Below are 19384 nucleotides of genomic sequence, written 5' to 3' on the forward strand. Positions count from 1 at the left end.
AGGCAGAGCAGGGTCAAACCTCACACAGAGAAAACAGTTTACATGTGCGTACGTGCAAGCATGTGTTTATGCATGCATGCACGACACGTCTGCAGCCACTGTGTCGGGCAGTGCAGAAGTTCGAGCCGGGGTCAGACACAGCGGCCACGACCCCATTGTGGGGGGCAAATCCGGTGCTAAGCTGGGGAATAAGTGAAATGCCCTGAGCTCGGCACATGTGTAGGGACAGAGTGAGCCAGGCTGCTCTCATCACACAACAACCAACACTCCACCCACGGGACACACACTCCCCATTCACCAAATTCATCAGGGAGTGTTGTGAGGTTCCCTTGTTGCTGTGTTATAGTCTGACATCCCAAGATTTTGAAACATATTGGACAAAATCAATATTTTCAATTTGGAAACTAATTCCCCGATAAGCCTGGTCGACATATTGATGGTGCACCTGTCACCTGTTTGCGTCGTGATCGTGGCTCTTTGAAGATGTGTTCATCAAATGCCTTCTGCCTGTCTTTGAAATCCTCATTAGCATGTGTGATGCCCGTTAATGAGGAGTCACCGCCTTTTTCATCATGAGAAGCAGGTGTTGGCAACCACACTGGGGGCATCATTCGTCACAAATCATGTCTAATCAAAAGATTTTTGCAAGTTCCAAACAACCCTTCAGAAACATTATTAGCATATGCAGATTCATCCAGAAAAAAACATCTGGGGAAAGTTTAACTCAGGCAGAAAAGTTTGCTTCTGCTGTTTGTAGTCAGCAGGCGTACATCATAACATCAGAAGTTACAATAACTGATGGACAAATATATGTGTGATCACCTTACTGTATATTTGTCCAGGATCCTGTCGGGAATGAGGGGAATTCTGTCTTTATTCCGCATCACCATGGCCACGGCGCTGGTGTGATGATGAATGAATACAACATGGCTGGACTTCTGCCAGTGTATCATGAATCTCTCGGAGCTGTCACAGTCACAGTCAGTGCTGTGAACTCCAGGTCAGGGGGTGGGTTTGCCCAACTCTGGCCCGTGGCAGGCCCAGTGCCAGTGTTGTGTGCTGCACTGTCCCTGACCCCGGCCTCTGTAGCCCCTTATCAGCTACGCTTCTATGGAGCCTCACTGACTGATAATTGGCCTCTAATCCTGTGCACTTCACACACAGCTCGGTGTTAATTCCCCACATTAGCGTGAATATGTAATTGGATGTAATCGGAACATGTTATTGTATGATTCAGTTTTTTCTTAAAATGTCATGTTTGGTTTCTGTTTCCTTATCCTGGATCAGCCGATGAAGCAGCCCTGCTGTACTTCTATGGACTTTGCAGTTTAGCCTCCATTAGCTTCATGAGTACAGGAGCTGCTGTCAGCCACTGTACAAATCAAAAGATTCAGTGTATCATAACGGTCGTTAGTTTCAGTCCATTTGCCAGTTTTAAAATTGCCATCCACCCCTAAACACACACAGGAATATAGAGATTCTGGAGGCCGTATGTGTCTGTGCTCTATGAGCATCTACCTCCTGAGTGTGTACCCACTCCTGACACTGTCTCTGGGTCAGCACTTCTGCCATATGTACAGGGAGCTGCAGGGAGCTCTGCAGTGAGGGAAGTACCCACATGCGCACACAGACTTTCATTATTAGCTATTCTATACTTCATATAAGCCATCTGCCCAGTAGATGCATTGTACTGTACACAACCCTATTATACCACCCCTATCAATAAGTGGACCTTACAAGCTAGTAAAAGTTGACTGTGTCTGGGTTTTTAAGCTAACAGAGGAGATCTTCATCCATTTCCTTGTTCCTTCAGGTAACATTAGTAATAATGTGAGCTCAGATGATTTCGCTGAGGTCTCAATATATTCCCAGGGCTGCCGCCTACTGTATGTAGATTTATGACTTTTGTGTCTGTGCATCTCTCCCAGCGACACTTTATCTGGTCCAGCATATATGCTTATGTTTCTGTCTGTGCAAAGCAGATGACTAAAAATAATGATCTTTCTGGGTGTGAGGGTGCTGACTCATTGCATTTAAGATAATGAAAATGCTTCATAAACTTTCTTATCCTCATGCTCTTTTTCTCCCTCTCCTCACTCCTTTCTCCTCATTGTACCCATCTTTCTGCCACTGCTTTTCTTTCTCCATCCCTCTTTTCTGGGCTCCAGAGTAACGAGATGCTGGAGCTACAGAGGAGCAGGATGAGGGAGGAGATCAAGGAGTACAAGTTCAGGGAGACCAGGCTTCTTCAGGATTACACAGAGCTGGAGGAGGAGAACATCACGCTGCAGAAACTGGTCTCTACGCTCAAGCAGAGCCAGGTCAGTATGAAGAACCCTCAGCATTTTAGTTAACAGTTCTGTGATGCACTGGATCAAACAGTGCTCTCATCTAGTTGGTCATCGCCCTTTATTTGCTGTAAGGGGTTACGTTATCCCCTATCCAATTACACAGACTCATACAGTGTCTGTACTGTTTGCAGTAACAAAATGCCTGTTCTGTGCTGGAGTAGATTAAGGCCATATATCATCATAAAATCACTATTGTGATGTAATTCTGCTGGTCTTACTGGAAGGCTTAAGTCACAGTAAGCTACAGTTTTTTGAACTGAATTTAAAAAAGAAAACGCCCTTACCTGCTTTGTAACTAAATCCAGATTAATATTGACTTTTTTTTTTCACCACATCATCGACTATATTAAAATGATAATAAATTAAATAATTCAATTAATTCTTTTCTACTCCTTTCTTTTCCTGTCCTTTCTGTTTCCCCCCAGGTGGAGTATGAGGGACTAAAACATGAAATCAAGGTGCTAGAGGAGGAGACTGTTCTTCTCAACAGCCAGCTTGAAGACGCTTTACGTCTAAAAGAAATCTCTGAGGGTCAGTTAGAAGAAGCCCTGGATGCCCTTAAGAGTGAGCGAGAGCAGAAGAACAACCTAAGAAAGGAACTGGCCCACCATATCAGCCTGAGTGACAGCGTCTATGGAGCAGGGGCCCATCTGGCGCTCACTGTCACTGGTGTTGAGGGCCTCAAGTTCCCAGAGGAGACAAACGGAACCAACGGCACCAATGGCAGCGCCATCCCTACTGCTAATGGCAATAATGAGGACAGCAACCGGCGCAACGGTCACCTCCACACAGGCACAGGGCTGGCTAAGATGAATGGCGAGTACCGCCCAGGCCGGAAAGGAGAAGCCCTGCACCCTGTGCCAGATCTGTTCAGTGAACTCAACCTGTCAGAGATGCAGAAGCTCAAACAGCAGCTGCTACAGGTGGGTCGTAGTAAAAGGCCTTAAAGCAGGGCTATAAATAAAATTACCCATAAAAAAACCCAGTTTTATTCCCACATATTCTTTGTTCAGACCTTTTGTGTCATTTAATGTTCATTTTCATGGACAGTTGTGACGCCACTTGTCACTTTGGTTGTGGGTAGAGCTGCTATCTGCCTTCGACACTCCCTCTGTTAAATTTACTGCAGAGTGATGGAGCCAGACACATCTCATATAAGCAAATGTCTATTCTGATCCACTTTCCTACAGTACATTTGTAAGTGTTCATTGCTCCAACAATGAAAACAGTCCTGTTCACAGTGTGCCGATGGTAAAAGCAAGGAAATGACAAGTTGATGACATCTGACGAACAAAAGAAACACAGGAAAAATACCACCGGCCACTTTACTGAATGCCGTAATAATGACTTTTGCCAGTGACCCACCATTAAGATATAGCAGAAATATTTGTACATGTGCATTTGATGCAGCATTTATCTTATATCATGTATCATGTGTCAAGTATACTTTTTAAATTTGCAAAGGTGGGAGTAATGAAAACTACAGCCAAGCCATAGCAGAAGCACAACATGGAGTCCAGTAGAGTTGCTGCGTGTACATATGCGTGTGCCATAGGGAGCCCTGTCAAGGTGATTAGCTTCCGATAAGCAGGAGGAGCAGATCCAGCTGCAAGACGGAGACAGAAACTGACTACCTCTGCTTTCAGTTTAGAGACAGGGGGACAGAAATAGAGACCCCCAACAGGGAGGGAAAATGTCATATAAGTTTTTTTCCACTGTACACTTACATTTATACCACAATTACATCTAAGCTTGCACTGTAATAAGCTACTTCCATATAAACAAAGACTATAAATATAATTATTATATAATACAGTGTAAGAACTGTCTTTCTCTTACTCTCACTAATGCACTGAGTCACATGAGTGCATCAAACATTCATAAACAGGCACACCATACAGGGGGATACGCATAGTATGTTAAACGATATAGAAATCAAAGGTAAATCAGATTCATGCTAAAATCTAATTAGGTCATTACTGTACTTTTTTTCCCTCGCTGAGCCCCATTGGGAGATAGAAAATTAGATTTGTGGCTGCTATATTAGCAGTGTGCCCTTCTCTGTAAACACAATTACTCCCTAATCAATTTTCACTTTCCAGTTGATTATTGTGGGAAGGATATAAATGGCAGCAGCATCGGGCTTGTGATTGCTAGCTGAATTTTCGCAAAATCAGTTTTTGTGTCTCTCACTATAGACACTGTTTAGGGGTGTTGGATCAGTAAAGTGTCACCCTTTCAAAGCAGCTGGGGACGCACAGTCAAGAAGCAATTAAATAGCAACCATGTCATTGCACGCCTTTGTGCAAGTCAGTACTGATATGATACATTGTCCATGATTCACCTGTGTTTGTTCACTTGCTGCCTAGTAATGATGGTTGCATGATGTATTGTTTTTGTATTTATTATCCCCTTAATGTGACAAAGTTTAGGCAGGAGTCCTGCTATAGCTTTTATTGGCAGCCTGCTATTTTGATCTTCATTTTTTTAATGGAGAAAAGTTTGCAGGTTCATTTATATTGAACACCTAAATGTAGATACACTGAGTAATTGTCCTGACATAACATATGATGATATAATGTGTAAATAACAAAAAAAAAATAAAGGCTCTCGTTGTTGTTGATCATTGTTGTTGAACATCATGAAACACTAACTCATTATGGTGTGTGTCCTCCCATCCTACAGGTGGAGCGGGAGAAGTCAGCGCTGCTCATGAACCTGCAGGAGTCACAGACCCAACTGCAGCACACACAGGGCGCCCTGACCGAGCAGAATGAACGGGTCCATCGCCTCACTGAACGTGTCAATGCCATGAAACGCCTCAATGGAGACAAAGAGCTTGATGACCCACAAGAGAGTGAGAAGCCTGACGGTGGCTCTGTATCACCGCCAGCCAATGGTCACCATGATCCCGATATCCACGGGTTTGAGATCCTGGAGTGTAAGTACAAGGTGGCGGTGACAGAGGTGATCGACCTGAAAGCAGAGCTGAAGGCCCTGAAGGAGAAGTATAACCAGGCTGTGGAGGGGCAGGGAGACAGCCACAGTGACGACAAAGTCCAGGCACTGAATGAACAGGTTTGTCAATGTCACATGTTTAGCAATGTGTAGCAAATGTTTTTATTGTTCAATTCTGCATCCTATAACATCCCAACTGTCCAAATGACTTCTTCCAAACAGCTAACTCATTTGGAACGCAGCTGTCGTGAGGGCCGGGAGAGGGTGGTAAGCCTGGAGGCAGAGCTCCGAGTGGCCTCAAGCACAGCCACAGAGAGCCAAGGCATGCTGAACGCAGCACAAGACGAGCTGGTAACCTTCAGTGAAGAACTGGCACAGCTGTACCACCACGTCTGTCTGTGCAACAACGAGACACCCAACCGTGTCATGCTTGACTACTACCGGCAGAGCCGCGTCACACGCAGCGGCAGCCTGAAAGGCTCAGAAGATCCTCGGGCTTTGCTCTCGCCTCGCTTGGCACGACGCCTCGCTGCAGCATCTGCAGCTTGCTCCTCTGAGTCCCCACGCAGTCCCATGGACTCCCCATCCAAAGATGCCCATCACAATGAGACAAATACCAACACAGCGGACTCTTCATCCTGCCATAGCAGCCCCACCCGCAACGCCACCGGCTCCCCAGTCATCAGCATCTCTCCTTGCCCGTCTCCACTGCCCTCAGAGGCAGGTGGGGACCTGCGGAAGGAGCCCATGAATATCTACAACTTGAATGCTATCATCAGAGACCAGATCAAACACCTCCAGAGGGCTGTTGACCGCTCACTGCAGCTGTCAAGGCAGAGGGCTGCAGCCAGGGAGCTGGCGCCAATGCTTGACAAGGACAAGGAGACATGCATGGAGGAAATACTCAAGCTCAAGTCCCTGCTCAGCACCAAGAGAGAGCAGATAGCCACACTCAGGCTGGTGCTCAAGGCCAATAAACAGGTGAAGGTCTTTCTTTGCTCTTAATACATAGTGAAAAAATAGTCATAGCATGCGATTTCCATGGAAAGTGAAGAGTTAAATTCAAATGTCCTCCTTTGCAGACAGCAGAGGGTGCGCTGGCTAACTTGAAGAGCAAGTACGAGAATGAAAAGACGATGGTGACAGAGACCATGATGAAACTGAGGAACGAGCTTAAAGCTCTGAAAGAAGATGCTGCCACCTTTTCGTCTCTTAGGGCCATGTTTGCAACAAGGTGAGAGGGGTTCTGGAAAAATGAAACATTAAAAGATGCAGAAGTATAAATGTAAAAGAATGTTAGTGTGAAAAAAGGCATAAGGAACGTGTTAATGTGAATAATAAATTGTGTGTTACCAGATATCTGTCCTTTTACCTCTCTCTACCTAGGTGTGATGAGTATGTCACCCAGCTGGATGAGATGCAGAGGCAGCTGGCGGCAGCAGAGGATGAGAAGAAGACATTGAACTCTCTCCTCCGTATGGCTATCCAGCAGAAACTGGCCTTGACCCAACGCCTGGAGGATCTGGAGTTTGACAATGAGCAGACCCACCGTGGCCGTGGCGCTAAAGTGCCCAAGATAAAAAGCAGCCCGCCCAAAGTAAGTCGCAGAGGCGCCTTCACGGCTCCACCCAGCCCTAACAGGCTCCACAGCCACTCCATCATCACCACCCCCACCCTGAACACCTCCCTGACCCTCGGTAGTGCTCCCTCTGTAGAGATAACCACCTGTCCGTCCATGTCTGCGTGGATTCCAGACACACTCTCTGAAACAATCCAGACCTCAGCTTCAACTTTGCCTGACTTGAGTTACTCCAGTTTGTCTCTGGACAGCCAGCCCATCATGATAGACACTGAGTGGCTAAGCTTAGAGTGCAAACGACTCATTTACGCGAGACAAAACATAGGTCAACTGTCCCCATCACACAAGCTCAGCATCAACAGCCCCGCCTCAATATCTCCTCACCTTCGTCGAAAGCGATGATTCATCATCATCTGTACACTAATATCCACTGTGTACACAGTTCCCAGAAGCCTTGGAATTAGGTGGGATACAGAGAGGAGGAAAGACTGGTATAACATGTCTATGGTTTGAACATGCAGCAACACTCAGGAGGAAGGAGTCCATGACAGCAATGACCATCCTCAAAACATTTGCTGTTGTAAAGGTTGACTGACAGTTGGTCAGCATAGAATTTAATAATAAACACCCTTATGAATTCGATATTTTTACCAGCTACCATAACGTATTACATCATGTATCACTCTCCTACAGTACTAGGAAGTGTTTCAAAGTGAAAACCAAGTAAAAAATGGCTGCAGCTTCTCTGTCCATATACAGTGACTCAGAGCACCTCCTTGTGGCAGATTCAGTAAATTACATGTTAGATTAGATATTTGTTAGTTTTATTAAAATGTTTAACCTATTTCATTAAGCCTTTTCTCAATTATTATGTGTTGTAAAATGATATTTCCTGCAGTTCCTCTTTGCATGCCTTATTTTGTCACATGTAAAGGTCTGTTAAAAAGCATCTGACAGGCTTAGAGTGTATTAAATGGTTAATGTGTTGTTTAGAGTAGTATAGAAACCAGTCAGACCTCCTCTCTGTGCCTCAGCCTCCTCTTTGATTGTTCATCTATTCTCATCTCCTCCTACCCCGCATTTGGTATAAAAGAAAAGCAAATGGGACAGACTAAATCCCTATATACCTACGCTGATGACCAATTCCCTGACAAACTGCTCTTACATTGTCGCTGATTCTTACCACCGGATGGCAGTGTCTGAACACATTTTCATTCTTTCCTGCCAAATGCTGTTGGACTTTCTTCCTCCCTTATCCCACCTCAGATAATCATATCATGAGTAAAACACATTAAACATTTAACAGACATCATACATGTGTTCTCAAAGTAGTCAAAGTATTGGAAACAACTCTTAATTGGAACTGACAAGCTTGACTTGTGTGAAGTTTGAAAATATAATTGAAATGAGTAGCAGGTGTTATGGAGTTGAGCGGGATTGGATTGTTCAACGATAATCCCAAGTATTTGTCCTCCTCCTTTTGTGCTTTACAAATTAATACAATATTGGATTTACATGTGTGTCTGTGTGTGTGTATGTGTGTGTAAATGTGTCCATGTTTCTGACTCTTAGGGTGCTATGTGTTGTCCACCCCCAGTGCTGATTGTGTAGCTGTGCAGAGACTGATCCTGTCAGCGTGGTCAGATGAGACTGGTTTACATTATTACTACATTATTAATTCCATTCACACAAGTGACATGTTGTAGAAGCAGTCAGGTTATACTCAGTCTGGCTTCAAGTATTCCCCTTTGCGTCATATGATCTTTTTCCTATATTGCTCTTCTTGTTCTTTCTTTTCTCATATGGCTCTAAAATGTAAAACTCTACGTTTCTTGTTCTAGAGAAACCTAACCAAGCAAAAACACAAAAGTAAGATTATCTCAGATATTATGAAAAATTATAAACACCCCTATGATTTAGCTGTGCCATGAGAGCAAGTATATATGGATGAGGATCACATTGTTACTTCTACATTATGACAACCAGCTATATTGGCCAACCAGTCAGTCTCTTTGTCTCTGACAAAGCCTTCCCCTGTTTTGTCCTCCCTGTTTCTCTGTCCTACTGTCTAACCCTGAGTGTCACCAGTCTGTATATCTGTCTAATTTATCAGTTTCTTGTAGATTGTCAGCAGCCTGCTGCCTCAGTACCGTCACTCTCCCCACAACTAAGGCGAGGGAGAGCCTCCCTAGCCCGCAGGTAACAAGCTGTAGAACCTGCTAGTAGTAGGATCACCAACTTCTATCTATTTATCCATCAATCCATCATCTAGTTGTACAACAAGTAGTTGTAGCCTATCACTCATCACTCTTTAATGTAGACCTTTTCACATCTTTTTAAAGTAGCACATCTGCATTTGTAAAAGTTAAGTTATGGCTGAAACCCTTCTATTGCATAAATAATAAACACTTCTCAATGGGCGAGGGATTGGTAGAATTTTTCTTCACTTTGCATGTATAGTTTTGCATGGCAGTTATATATATGTGCTATTAGTCTACTTAATGTCAACACTCATATTCATACTTTCAAGTCCAAATCGTGATATTAAAGTAAAGACTTAAGTAAAGACTTAGTGTCAAAGGTCAATGTGAACTTAGGATGAGTGCTATAGTTTTCCCTTTATAGAATTTTTAGTAGACTCAGCAACATTTACTACTGTACTGTACTTAAGTACAATTTTAAAGCAATCTTTTGGTTACTAGTTATGTTGCAGTTTCTATTCATACAACGTATAATCAATAAATATTCATATATTATAACAGATTAAGCTACCCAGCAGTATTTAAAGAAATTAAAATCCGTGACATCATTACCAGCTGCAACATTAAAGTGACGTACAGATTAATACACCAATAATTGCAATCCAGTAATATAATATTATTCTGAATGGGGCCACTCTGTATAATGAATACTTTTGGTACTTGAAGTATATTTTGATGCAAATACTAACATATTTTTACTAAAGTAAAATTTTGAATGCAGGATTCTTACTTGTAATGGAATAAATTTACACTGTAGTATTGCTGTTACGTAAATAAATGTCTGAGTATGACTTTCCTCAATGCTCATCAGACATTGAATTTCCATAGCAGGAAAGCACAGGTGTGATTAACACCAGTATCAATGGAAATGTCACATGCAAGTTAGCCAGTAGCTGTAATTAGCATCATTAGTTACACCTGTGTTTGACAAGCTGTCCACCGTGAGGGAGCTACATTAGCTTAAGCATCGCATTCATTCACTAATATTCGGCTAGTGGGCTAATGTTTGGCTAATGTTTTGAGTTTACCAACAGGCAGGTCATAAGTTAGAGACATTCACAAAAGGCAACTAGGACACTGCTGACAGATCTGAGGCCGTTTGGTTCAAGTTTTGTGCTTGTTAGCCTTTCTCTCTAACCCTGTTTTGTTCTGTAGATGTACTCACCAAATACTTTGTCCTGAAGTATGAGCAGCCCTTCCCTTGTATCTGGGGTGGTTTGAAAGGTATACTTTGACTTTTTGGAAGCTATGTTTTCTAAAGTTAACTGATTTACAGGTTATATATCTTTTGTTTAATCTGTACAAAAACCAAAAAGGAAAACAACAAATTGTTGGCTAGCTGTTTCCCAATTTCTAGCCCTTGAGCTGAGCTAAGCTAACTGGCTGCTGGTGGCAGCATATTTACTATATACAGGCATGAGTGGTATCAATCTTCTCATCTAAATCTTAGCATTAAAGCAAATAGTTTTTTCCCAAAATTTCAAACATTTCCTTTAAGCAAACCACACCAGTCTTTTGGCCTTTGTTATATGTTGCTTTTTTATTTATTTGGTGTAGCCTTTTTCTTCCAACCATTGTTTCCCTTCTCCTACAGCCCTGAAAATACATTTTTTCACTCAGTCTTATTTATTCTTCTCTCCTTTGTCTCTGTATTTTTACAGTCCTAAATTTGTGGCAGACCTCCAGGATCACCACGCAGTCCTGTCCCGCAGCAGTAGCCTTCTCTCCCCCTGCGACCCTTGTAACTGTCTGGTCCAACAAGCCCACCCCCCCGGCACCTAACCTGGCTGCTCCAGCCCAGGCCCTGGCCTGGGTCTGGTAGGAGTCATGCAGAGACAGAGACACTCTGGAAGGGGGTTCCCCCCCCCAACCTCACAGTCCAACCTGGTGCCTAGTGGACTCTGTGACCCCCAACCCCCCAACCCCTACATGGCCCGGCCCCTGGCAGGCCTCTTGGTTACCTCGGTCGCAGAAGAAGAGCAGGGCGCTCTCATCTTCTCTGGAAGTGACATCCTGTCCTGGAAAAGACTGGACTGAGGCTCAAATGCCAGAGTGACAAATCAGGGGAATCTCTTCCCTTATTCCCACCAGTATTTATTTATAATTTATTGATTATTTATTTACATATTGATTTGTGACAAGTTTCTGAGATATTTATTACTGGAATGTGTTATTTCTGTGTTTGTTGGTCATTTTTCAGGATGGAAATCAAGATGTGTTTTACTGCGTGTGGTGAAGACTTCAGTGATCACAGACACCTTGGCACATTTATGGCCAATTCTGTTCACTTCAAAAAAGGAAAACCAATGCAACCAAAAACAAAACAGAATTTCCTCATTGCAAATCTTCTTACTGGTCTAGTGAGCAGGTTTAAAACTTGCCTAACCTTACTATACATTTAAGATGTTAGATTTTGTCAGTATAATAATCAAAAACTATACAGTATATGCCATTTTTACATAGGGGTGTGAGAGTACATTGGGTTTGAAATTGCAAACAGACTAATGAAGGTAAGCATTTTATTACAAGGAAATTGTTTCTTGTGGTGGTGATGGGTGGATTTCAACTACCTTTCTAATGCCACTAGTCTTTCTTGGAATGCCTGCGTTTTTTTATACAAGTTTTGTTTTGCAAATCATGTGCATAAAGACTATTTTATACCTCCTTTTATTTTTATTTATTTTTACAGCAGACTCTGGTGACGTGGTTCTGTCTGTTACGTAGCTCAGATCTCTGTAGAGACTGAGGTAGATGAGAGGAAGTTTGAGATCAGGACTAGGGCTGTTGGCCTGAGTTTTTGCCTTTTGAATTGCACAGGTGTAGGTGACCATGGAGTGATCTGACCTCTTTCTTTTTAACATTAGCTACGAACTGAGGATTCCCTCAAAGGTGTGCTTCCTTGTTGAGTTACCGTCACCTTCATCACCACAAAGTATTGTCCATGAGCTTCTTTCTCTGTATTTGTCAGAAAACATATTACCTTTAGTTTCCCATACCATGACAATGATAGAAATGTCAATGAAATCGACACTGCAAGCTACCTTAGTCTGTCATTGTAGCATCTCCTTGTTGAGCTGTCTCCACATGCTTCGTCCAAACAGTATGCAGTACTGTCCAAGCACAATTATGCAGTATGCATTATAGCAATACAGTAGCACCGGTCGTAGACGGATCTGGATGAGATTTACATTTAATCTTTCAGCCAGTTCTGTCACAATGAACTAACCAGCAGGCTGACAAGAAGAATAAGACAGCAAGAGTGTCCCCAGCTTTCTTAAAACAGTGGAGACATGGTTACAGCAGTACTGTCAGTTTCCTTTGACACAGTCAAAATGTTGTTTCTTTGTGAAACACTGTTTTGATCACAGAGGAGTTGGGCTAAGTCTGACTGAGATGGATGTATTTTGTGACGTTTGTTGCATAATTGAAGTCCCCTCTCTGTATTGTTACGCCCTCATAATTTCTTTAATGTTGATGTTGTCCTCACAACACATAACTTCTGCCACATGGATATGAAATGGATAGACTAAAACATACATAGCCAGTATCGTGTTGTAATGACAGATAAAAAAGCATTTCATGTTACAACTGTGGAGAATGAGTGGACTCTTTCTGTTCTGTGTGTGTACATTTGTTGGATTTGTCTTTGTCAACGGTGTAGATTGTTTGACTTTTGACTACAGAGTGATGAAAATATTTGTGGTCCAAAAGTAGCCTCTGAACCCCATGCAGGCTCATTGGTGAGCTAACTCTCTTGGTTTGTTTGCACAATATAGCAGTGGATGGAGAGAGACTAATCCAGATAAAGAAAATAAAAAACTAAAAAACGTGGTTTAAAAAGAATGATAGCTGTATGCTGTACTACAGAGGGTTTTACAGTTTCTCCTCCATTTAAACTGTTTAATTGGTTTCACAAGTAAATTAAAGATCTGTCCTTGGATTTGTATGTGACTTTGTGTGTGTCTGAATCTCTATCCCACAATTTTTTTACACAAATTATCCATGTATGCATACACACATGCACACACACACACACAGACCACATGTCCATCTGTTGATGGATAATGATCTGGTCTGGCTGGACATTTGTATTAAATTAATCTCAGTCTGAGCTATTAATCACATACCTATGACATTTTGTTAGCTGCATGCCCCTCACTATTGGAGTGTCTATCTAAATCTCAAATTATAATATTTTTTTTCTTATTATTGTATAATTGTGATTTAAATGCACCTTTTTTGCTTTTCAAAATAAGAGCACACAGCTTTTAATGTTTAAAAAAAATTCCAAAGTTTGTGGTTGTAAACCTGTAAAATAAATCTGCATGAAAAATTCAAGATTGTGTGTGAAAAAATTGTGCTTTCAGTAAAGAGATGACCAGTGGTGAGGTTACACAAAGAAAGAAGAAATGGCTTTGTGGTTGTCTGTGTACAGATACAACACAGAAATCTGTAAAACTCAGCGCTCTGACAAATTTCAAATTTTCAAAAATGTCAGTGGCACACACTGGGGAAACTTTTGAGTGCAGAGTTTTACAGTTTTCTGTTCTGTATTAGAACACAGATGTTGACAAAACGCTGTCTTATTTTTTTATGTCTGTGCAGCCTCAACACTGATCCTTTGTTCATAGTTTTGATTCACAGTCTTTTTAATAAATACAAATATCTTTGACATAAGCACATTTTTTTCCACATGTAAAAACTTTAATTTCTAACAGATTGATTTTACAGGTTTACAAAGGTCGATTTACAACTACAAATATTGGATTTGTGAACTTCACTTTACAAGTTCAAAATCATTATAACCCTAATTTGAGTCCATATACGTATGGGGGTGTAGTCATATGCATGACTTACCGATTCTTGCTGGATGTTGGGGACCTCAATTTGGTTATAGCCTGAGGTGGATTCTGGCGTCCCTATGAAAACACATAATGGTAAATGTATTAAATAAAGAAGCAGTAGATGCAGCTCCGGCTCCGATCGGCATTGATATTAACACAACACCCAGGTAATTTTCACCCCTTTCCTGCTAAAACGTCTTGCAGCGCGCAGCACTGTAAACCCACCTGTCCAGTCCAGACTTGATGTAAAATGCAAAATTAGTTTTTAAAAACACATATTAACCGATCGCAGGTTTCGACACTTCTATAGGAGCACAAACCCGGAGATAAGATGTCACTGATCCATTTTACCAGTATGCATGGCGGCTAGGAGCTTACTCCCCCTCCCTGACAGCTGACATCACAATCCTCTACACTGACATTTCAAAAACACAGAGAGAGAGAGAGAGAGAGAGAGAGAGAGAGAGAGGCCATCACTGACTGCTAAGCTAAAATACCTAGCAGATGAATAGCATGTGTATGTGTAACCAATCAGATCAGACATCCCAGTTTCCACTGAAGTGCTGCTGTGATGCACAGAAAGCTAGCTGGCTAGCCAACATTACGAAGAAGGAAATATAACTGCTCACGTCTCAGACCCATGGCAACCTGTTAACTAACATGTGTAAAGATAGTTTAACAGAAAACAGAAAGACTGAGAGTGTGATTTAAATAAAGCTATTGTAAGATGATGCAGGCTGCTGTTAACACTGCTTACATGAGAGAAGAAAACAATAAACCAAGATGGTGTCCCGCACAGAACGTAACTCAAAACTACCTTGTCCCACAGCGGTCAAGCAACACCAAAACCAGGATTCACCTGGGAGTAAACACTGCAATGGCAAAACCCAGTTGCTCAAAAATATTTTTTCTTCAAAATATAATTTGTGTTTGCAAAATGTATTTGTTGTCCACAAAAAGTCCCACTGTCAGGAATGAGGCACAAAAATAACTTTTACAGTAATTACTATAAAATGTATGCTTAGAATATAAACTACAATCATGGTTTCCCTTTTACTGATATTCAGTTTGTGATATGCAAATGTTAGTTTTTGCCTATTTTACATTCAGTCCAGTAAATGTTGCACTGTTCACATTAGGCATTAAGAAATTAACATTTTCTAGAATCACTTTGCTGAGAAAGTAAATTCAAAGCCTCCGACGCTGTGGGAATCTGGTACTGGGCAATTGATTTCTTCGTGCAGACAGCATATAAAGCCTGGTCGAAGATTCAGCGTGTTTTGACCTTGGACTGTTTTTCAGAGCCAGGCATGGGCCCACTGCCACTAGGGGTGGGCGGATCGATTTAAATATCGATAGTATCGATACTAACGTTGGTATTGGGTATTGATCGATACTTGTGAGATGATATCGATTCTTAAGTTTCAGTTTATCTTCTGTAGAACTCCAGGTATTTACAGAGTGACCGACTGGCCGTACAACACCGCTCTTCTCTCTATTCACTCATGCTCAATTAGCCCCTCCCCTTTCCTCCGCTCCCCGGCCTCCACTGCTACACTCACTCAATCACTGCCTGTGGCTTTTTATTTGCCTGAAAACTTTGTCCTGTGTTTTATTATCATCATAAACAAGATTAATTAAAGGAAAACTTACAATTTAATTAAATCATGAAAATTCTGGTTTTCATTCAAATTTGCGTATTGATGATGCATTCACTTAATAAATTATGATACATTGCTCCCCCCTACACAAAAGTACATGGTAGTAGTAAAAAGTATCGGTATTGTTTCGGTATCGGCAATACTGGCCCTGTATTTACTTGGTATTGGATCGATACCAAATTTTGCAGTATCGCACAGCCCTAACTGCCAGCGTCCTGCTTATATTTAAAGCAAAGTTGGCGCCTTTCGGTCGAATGCCCGTATGTGCTCAGTCCATTAAAGTCGACAGATGTGCGCCCGTTTCCTGTTCGTCCGATTTCCAAAACAGTTTCTGCGTTTGTTTGTTCTCCAGTTTACTTTTCTTATGCTATTGTAACGTGAGGGTTCGGGGAATGGTGGTTAGGATCACTCTTTATATAAAGAAACAGCGGAATGGAGACGGATAACTTTCTCAAGTAGTACTTTACTGATCACACCTCTGACTCTCGTTACCACAACGCACAAACAGTCATGTGACTTAACTAACCAATCAGAAGCTACAGCGACTTAGACTGAGGTAACTGTTAAAGAATCACATAAGCAGATTCAACAATTTATCATTACTGTTCACCAGATGTAATATTATGATTTAAATGTGCAAACATAGATATGTAAATAATTGTGTAAACATTTTAAACACATCTTTAGTGAATTAACTGCAATATATGAATTAACTTGAACTTCTAAATCTTACACTATTATTAAAATTATTCTGGCAATGACTAGGCCGGGTCTGGGCCGAGAGATCCGGCTGCAATGCAGTCCGCCTGGTTTTCCGAGGCCTGACGGCCATTACTGTTCTGGCGGTGGGGCTGGACGGCGGTTGTTAATTTCCTGCTATTTTCCCCATGCCAGCCCCTCCCTCCCATACAGGATGGAATCAGATTACATAACAAGCTGTTTTATTAAACGACACATTTACACAACACAAGTACTCACATTTTCATGGACACAGAGTAAACCAACATGAAGTCCTCTTGCGTTGTGTACATTAAATAATGACCCACTCTCAGTTACTGTTCGGTTTGGACCCCAATTTATTTTGGCACTGGTGAATAAACACATAAAAATCAGCATCCATAGCCAGCTCTCATTAACGATGCAGCTCAGCATACACTAAAATAAAATGAAACAAAACATATGAGGCTTGCTGCCAGTCAAATAGCCACACCGCCAGGATTAGCCACGAGCTAACGACTAGCAAAGCTAACAAAGTTATCTACACAGTAACCTGCAGAGCAACTTGCTCCCCCCATATATTTCAACCACCCACCATCATCACGGAATATTAGTCAGTGTTGTCGGGAGCTTATCTCCACATATATGACAAATAAAACACACGTTTACCCATAAAAAATAAAGTATTTTGGCGGAGCTTAGCGTAAACCAACCTACCACGAGTCCAGAGACAGACTGTGACGAAACACGGAGTGTCTCCGGCGTGAAGTCTGCATGGGTTGGTCAGCATGACGTTCAAGTACGCAAAATAAAATAAGAAATCTCCATGGTAACTAATACATCACAATAAAATCACATCACATTAAATAACATAACATTGAAATAGGTAAATTTGTAACAAACATTAAATTCAGTGCACCTTCAATAATGACAGCAAGACAGCTTTTTAAAGGTCACCAACTTATGAACACCGTGACACAAGCAGCAGCAAAAACCAATAAACTGCGGTGGTAAGTGAAGGTAAACTGCAAGTATTAGTCCAACAGCAGCTGTGCCCGAAGTTCAAGTTACTAATAAATAATAATCACAACATTCATAAACGTACAGTTAATCCATGGACAAGCAATTTTGACTAAATGCAAGGCTTAGATGTCACATATGTTATTGCTCTGCCCAAGAAAAGTGAGGCTGTATTATCTGCCCCAAAGTTAGACATCAAAGAATCAATTGGTTAACACAAGCGACACTGACTTTGTGGAGTATCAACAGTTGTTTGTTCCATTAAAATATCGATTAGGGGCGTCGAGTAGCTCAGTTGGTTGCAGCATCCGCCCCATGTGCAGAAGCTAAGGTCCTCGCTGCAGTTGGCCCCGGTTCGATTCCCACATCGGCCGGTCCTTTGCTGTATGTCATTCCCCCTCTCTCTGCCTCCCCGTTTCCTGTCTCTCTCTACTGCACTGTCAATAAAGCCATAAAAGCCCCAATATATATATATATATATCGATTAAATGTCAAAAATGACAAATGAAAACGTGGAATGCAGGAATTGCATTACCCTTTTTAATTAAACCCTCACTGTTCTACATTTATTTGACAATTTTAGTAACTATTACTTTTCGGTTTAAGAAGAAAATACTGACTACTAAATCTTCTAAATCTTGTAATAAGGGTTAGTTATAGCCCTACAATTAATATAATTATGAGACATGAGCTTTTTTTCCAGTCCCAGTGGTCATATAGTTTTGTTTTTGTGTGCGTGTGTGTGTGTGTGTGTGTGTGTGTGTGTGTGTGTGTGTGTGTGTGTGTGTGTGTGTGTGTGGCGCTGCGGCCAACAGTAAGTACACTGGCCATAGTAATAAGGAGGTCTGCACCACTCGAACTTATTGAGGGGGAGAAAGGGCGTGGCAAGAGAAACAACCCCAACAAGGTGACTTTGCAGGGGGACAAGTGGATGGAGCCGACTCGGCTGTCATAAGTATAGCCTACAGCTGTTTACCCGTTTCCGATGTGTCTAGATTACTTTAATGTTACTTATTCACCTGCACAGGCAAGTCTGATTATCTTTCTTTCTTTTTTTTTTTTTATCGCAGGCGCATATGCGCTGCCGCGGAGCAGCTGGACGCGGCGCTGAGATTGTGGGAAGGAGGGGGGACTGCGTTTCTTCAACTTTTGGAGTTCTTTTTGATCATTATTGAATGCGACTTTCTAAAGTATATCAATGCTGGAGCGGTCAGTGCCTTTTTGTAGAATGGATGGATTTAATAGAGTCGCTTTTCGCAGGAAACCACGAAGTCTGGAAACTTTGGAGCCAGAGGAAGAAGGTGAGTTTTTAAGGAATGCTGGGAAACCATTTTCATAAACAGAACCGTACTAGCCCAGAACTACTGCTAGATATTCATTATGAATATTACAAATAACTACGTTATATCTGGGCTGACCATGCCCTCTTATTAGGTACATATTGCATTTCTGTTAGTTAGTTATTACTGGCTGTCAATGCTCTACCTGACTTCATGATGACTCACTGCTATGTCTTGTTGGCTGTCTCGTATTAGCCATCACTTGTTATTGGCAGTTTTGTTGGGAAAGCATGGAATGACCAGGCTGTAACACACCTACACACCTTCATAATAATCCTTGTTTACACACCACTGATGAGTTACTGGCTGCTCAGCAGGTATGAAGGATTCAGAGGCAAGCCTCAACCTGTTGTGTAACCATCTACATGCTGGAGGGCACATTTTTTTTCCTCTTCATAGGAAGTCCAAGGACTTAGTCTGCTGAGAATGCATCTCTCATCTCCGATCAAAGCTCAGTTCCTTAATATGTACTCTTGCATTTTGTATTTCAGCCTTGGTTTTTAAATGCGATCAGACACAGTCTTGGGATCTGTGTCCTTGCAGGCTTCCAGATCGATCTTTGCAGAGCTGCAGACTGGGCAGCTGTAACTGAAAGTTTGCCCAGGCTTTAGTTGGATCAGTCTGTCTATATTTCTCAGAAAACAAGGATCTGA

At 41.9% G+C, this 19384-nt stretch overlaps 2 protein-coding genes across 5 annotated transcripts in view; both read left to right on the plus strand.

Annotated features, from left to right (window-relative positions):
- bicd1a (bicaudal D homolog 1a) overlaps positions 1-10895 on the plus strand; it is a 28127-nt gene extending 17232 nt beyond the window's left edge. Inside the window, exons 3-10 of one of the 3 annotated variants that reach the window (XM_023421329.2) lie at positions 2169-2321; positions 2777-3274; positions 5037-5429; positions 5532-6290; positions 6392-6543; positions 6696-6906; positions 9012-9087; positions 10811-10895. In XM_023421329.2, coding sequence (XP_023277097.1) covers positions 2169-2321; positions 2777-3274; positions 5037-5429; positions 5532-6290; positions 6392-6543; positions 6696-6906; positions 9012-9059 — 2214 coding nt within the window. In that variant the 3' untranslated portion in view covers positions 9060-9087; positions 10811-10895. Of the gene's footprint in view, positions 1-2168; positions 2322-2776; positions 3275-5036; positions 5430-5531; positions 6291-6391; positions 6544-6695; positions 8403-9011; positions 9088-10810 lie in introns of those variants that run through there. The other 2 variants (XM_023421330.2, XM_023421327.2) reach the window with 2 other exon arrangements.
- A 7509-nt stretch (positions 10896-18404) lies between these two features.
- Positions 18405-19384, plus strand: part of fgd4a (FYVE, RhoGEF and PH domain containing 4a) — a 49035-nt gene continuing 48055 nt past the window's right edge. The window contains exon 1 of one of the 2 annotated variants that reach the window (XM_087177985.1): positions 18405-18692. In XM_087177985.1, coding sequence (XP_087034111.1) covers positions 18590-18692 — 103 coding nt within the window. In that variant the 5' untranslated portion in view covers positions 18405-18589. The remainder of the gene's footprint in view (positions 18693-19384) is intronic. The other variant, XM_023421273.2, reaches the window with a different exon arrangement.

This window comes from Seriola lalandi, unplaced genomic scaffold (genome assembly GCF_002814215.2).
Source record: "Seriola lalandi dorsalis isolate HSWRI2012SDOR001 ecotype SW California unplaced genomic scaffold, Sedor1 jcf7180002054671, whole genome shotgun sequence".
NCBI classification, from domain to species: Eukaryota; Metazoa; Chordata; class Actinopteri; order Carangiformes; family Carangidae; genus Seriola; species Seriola lalandi.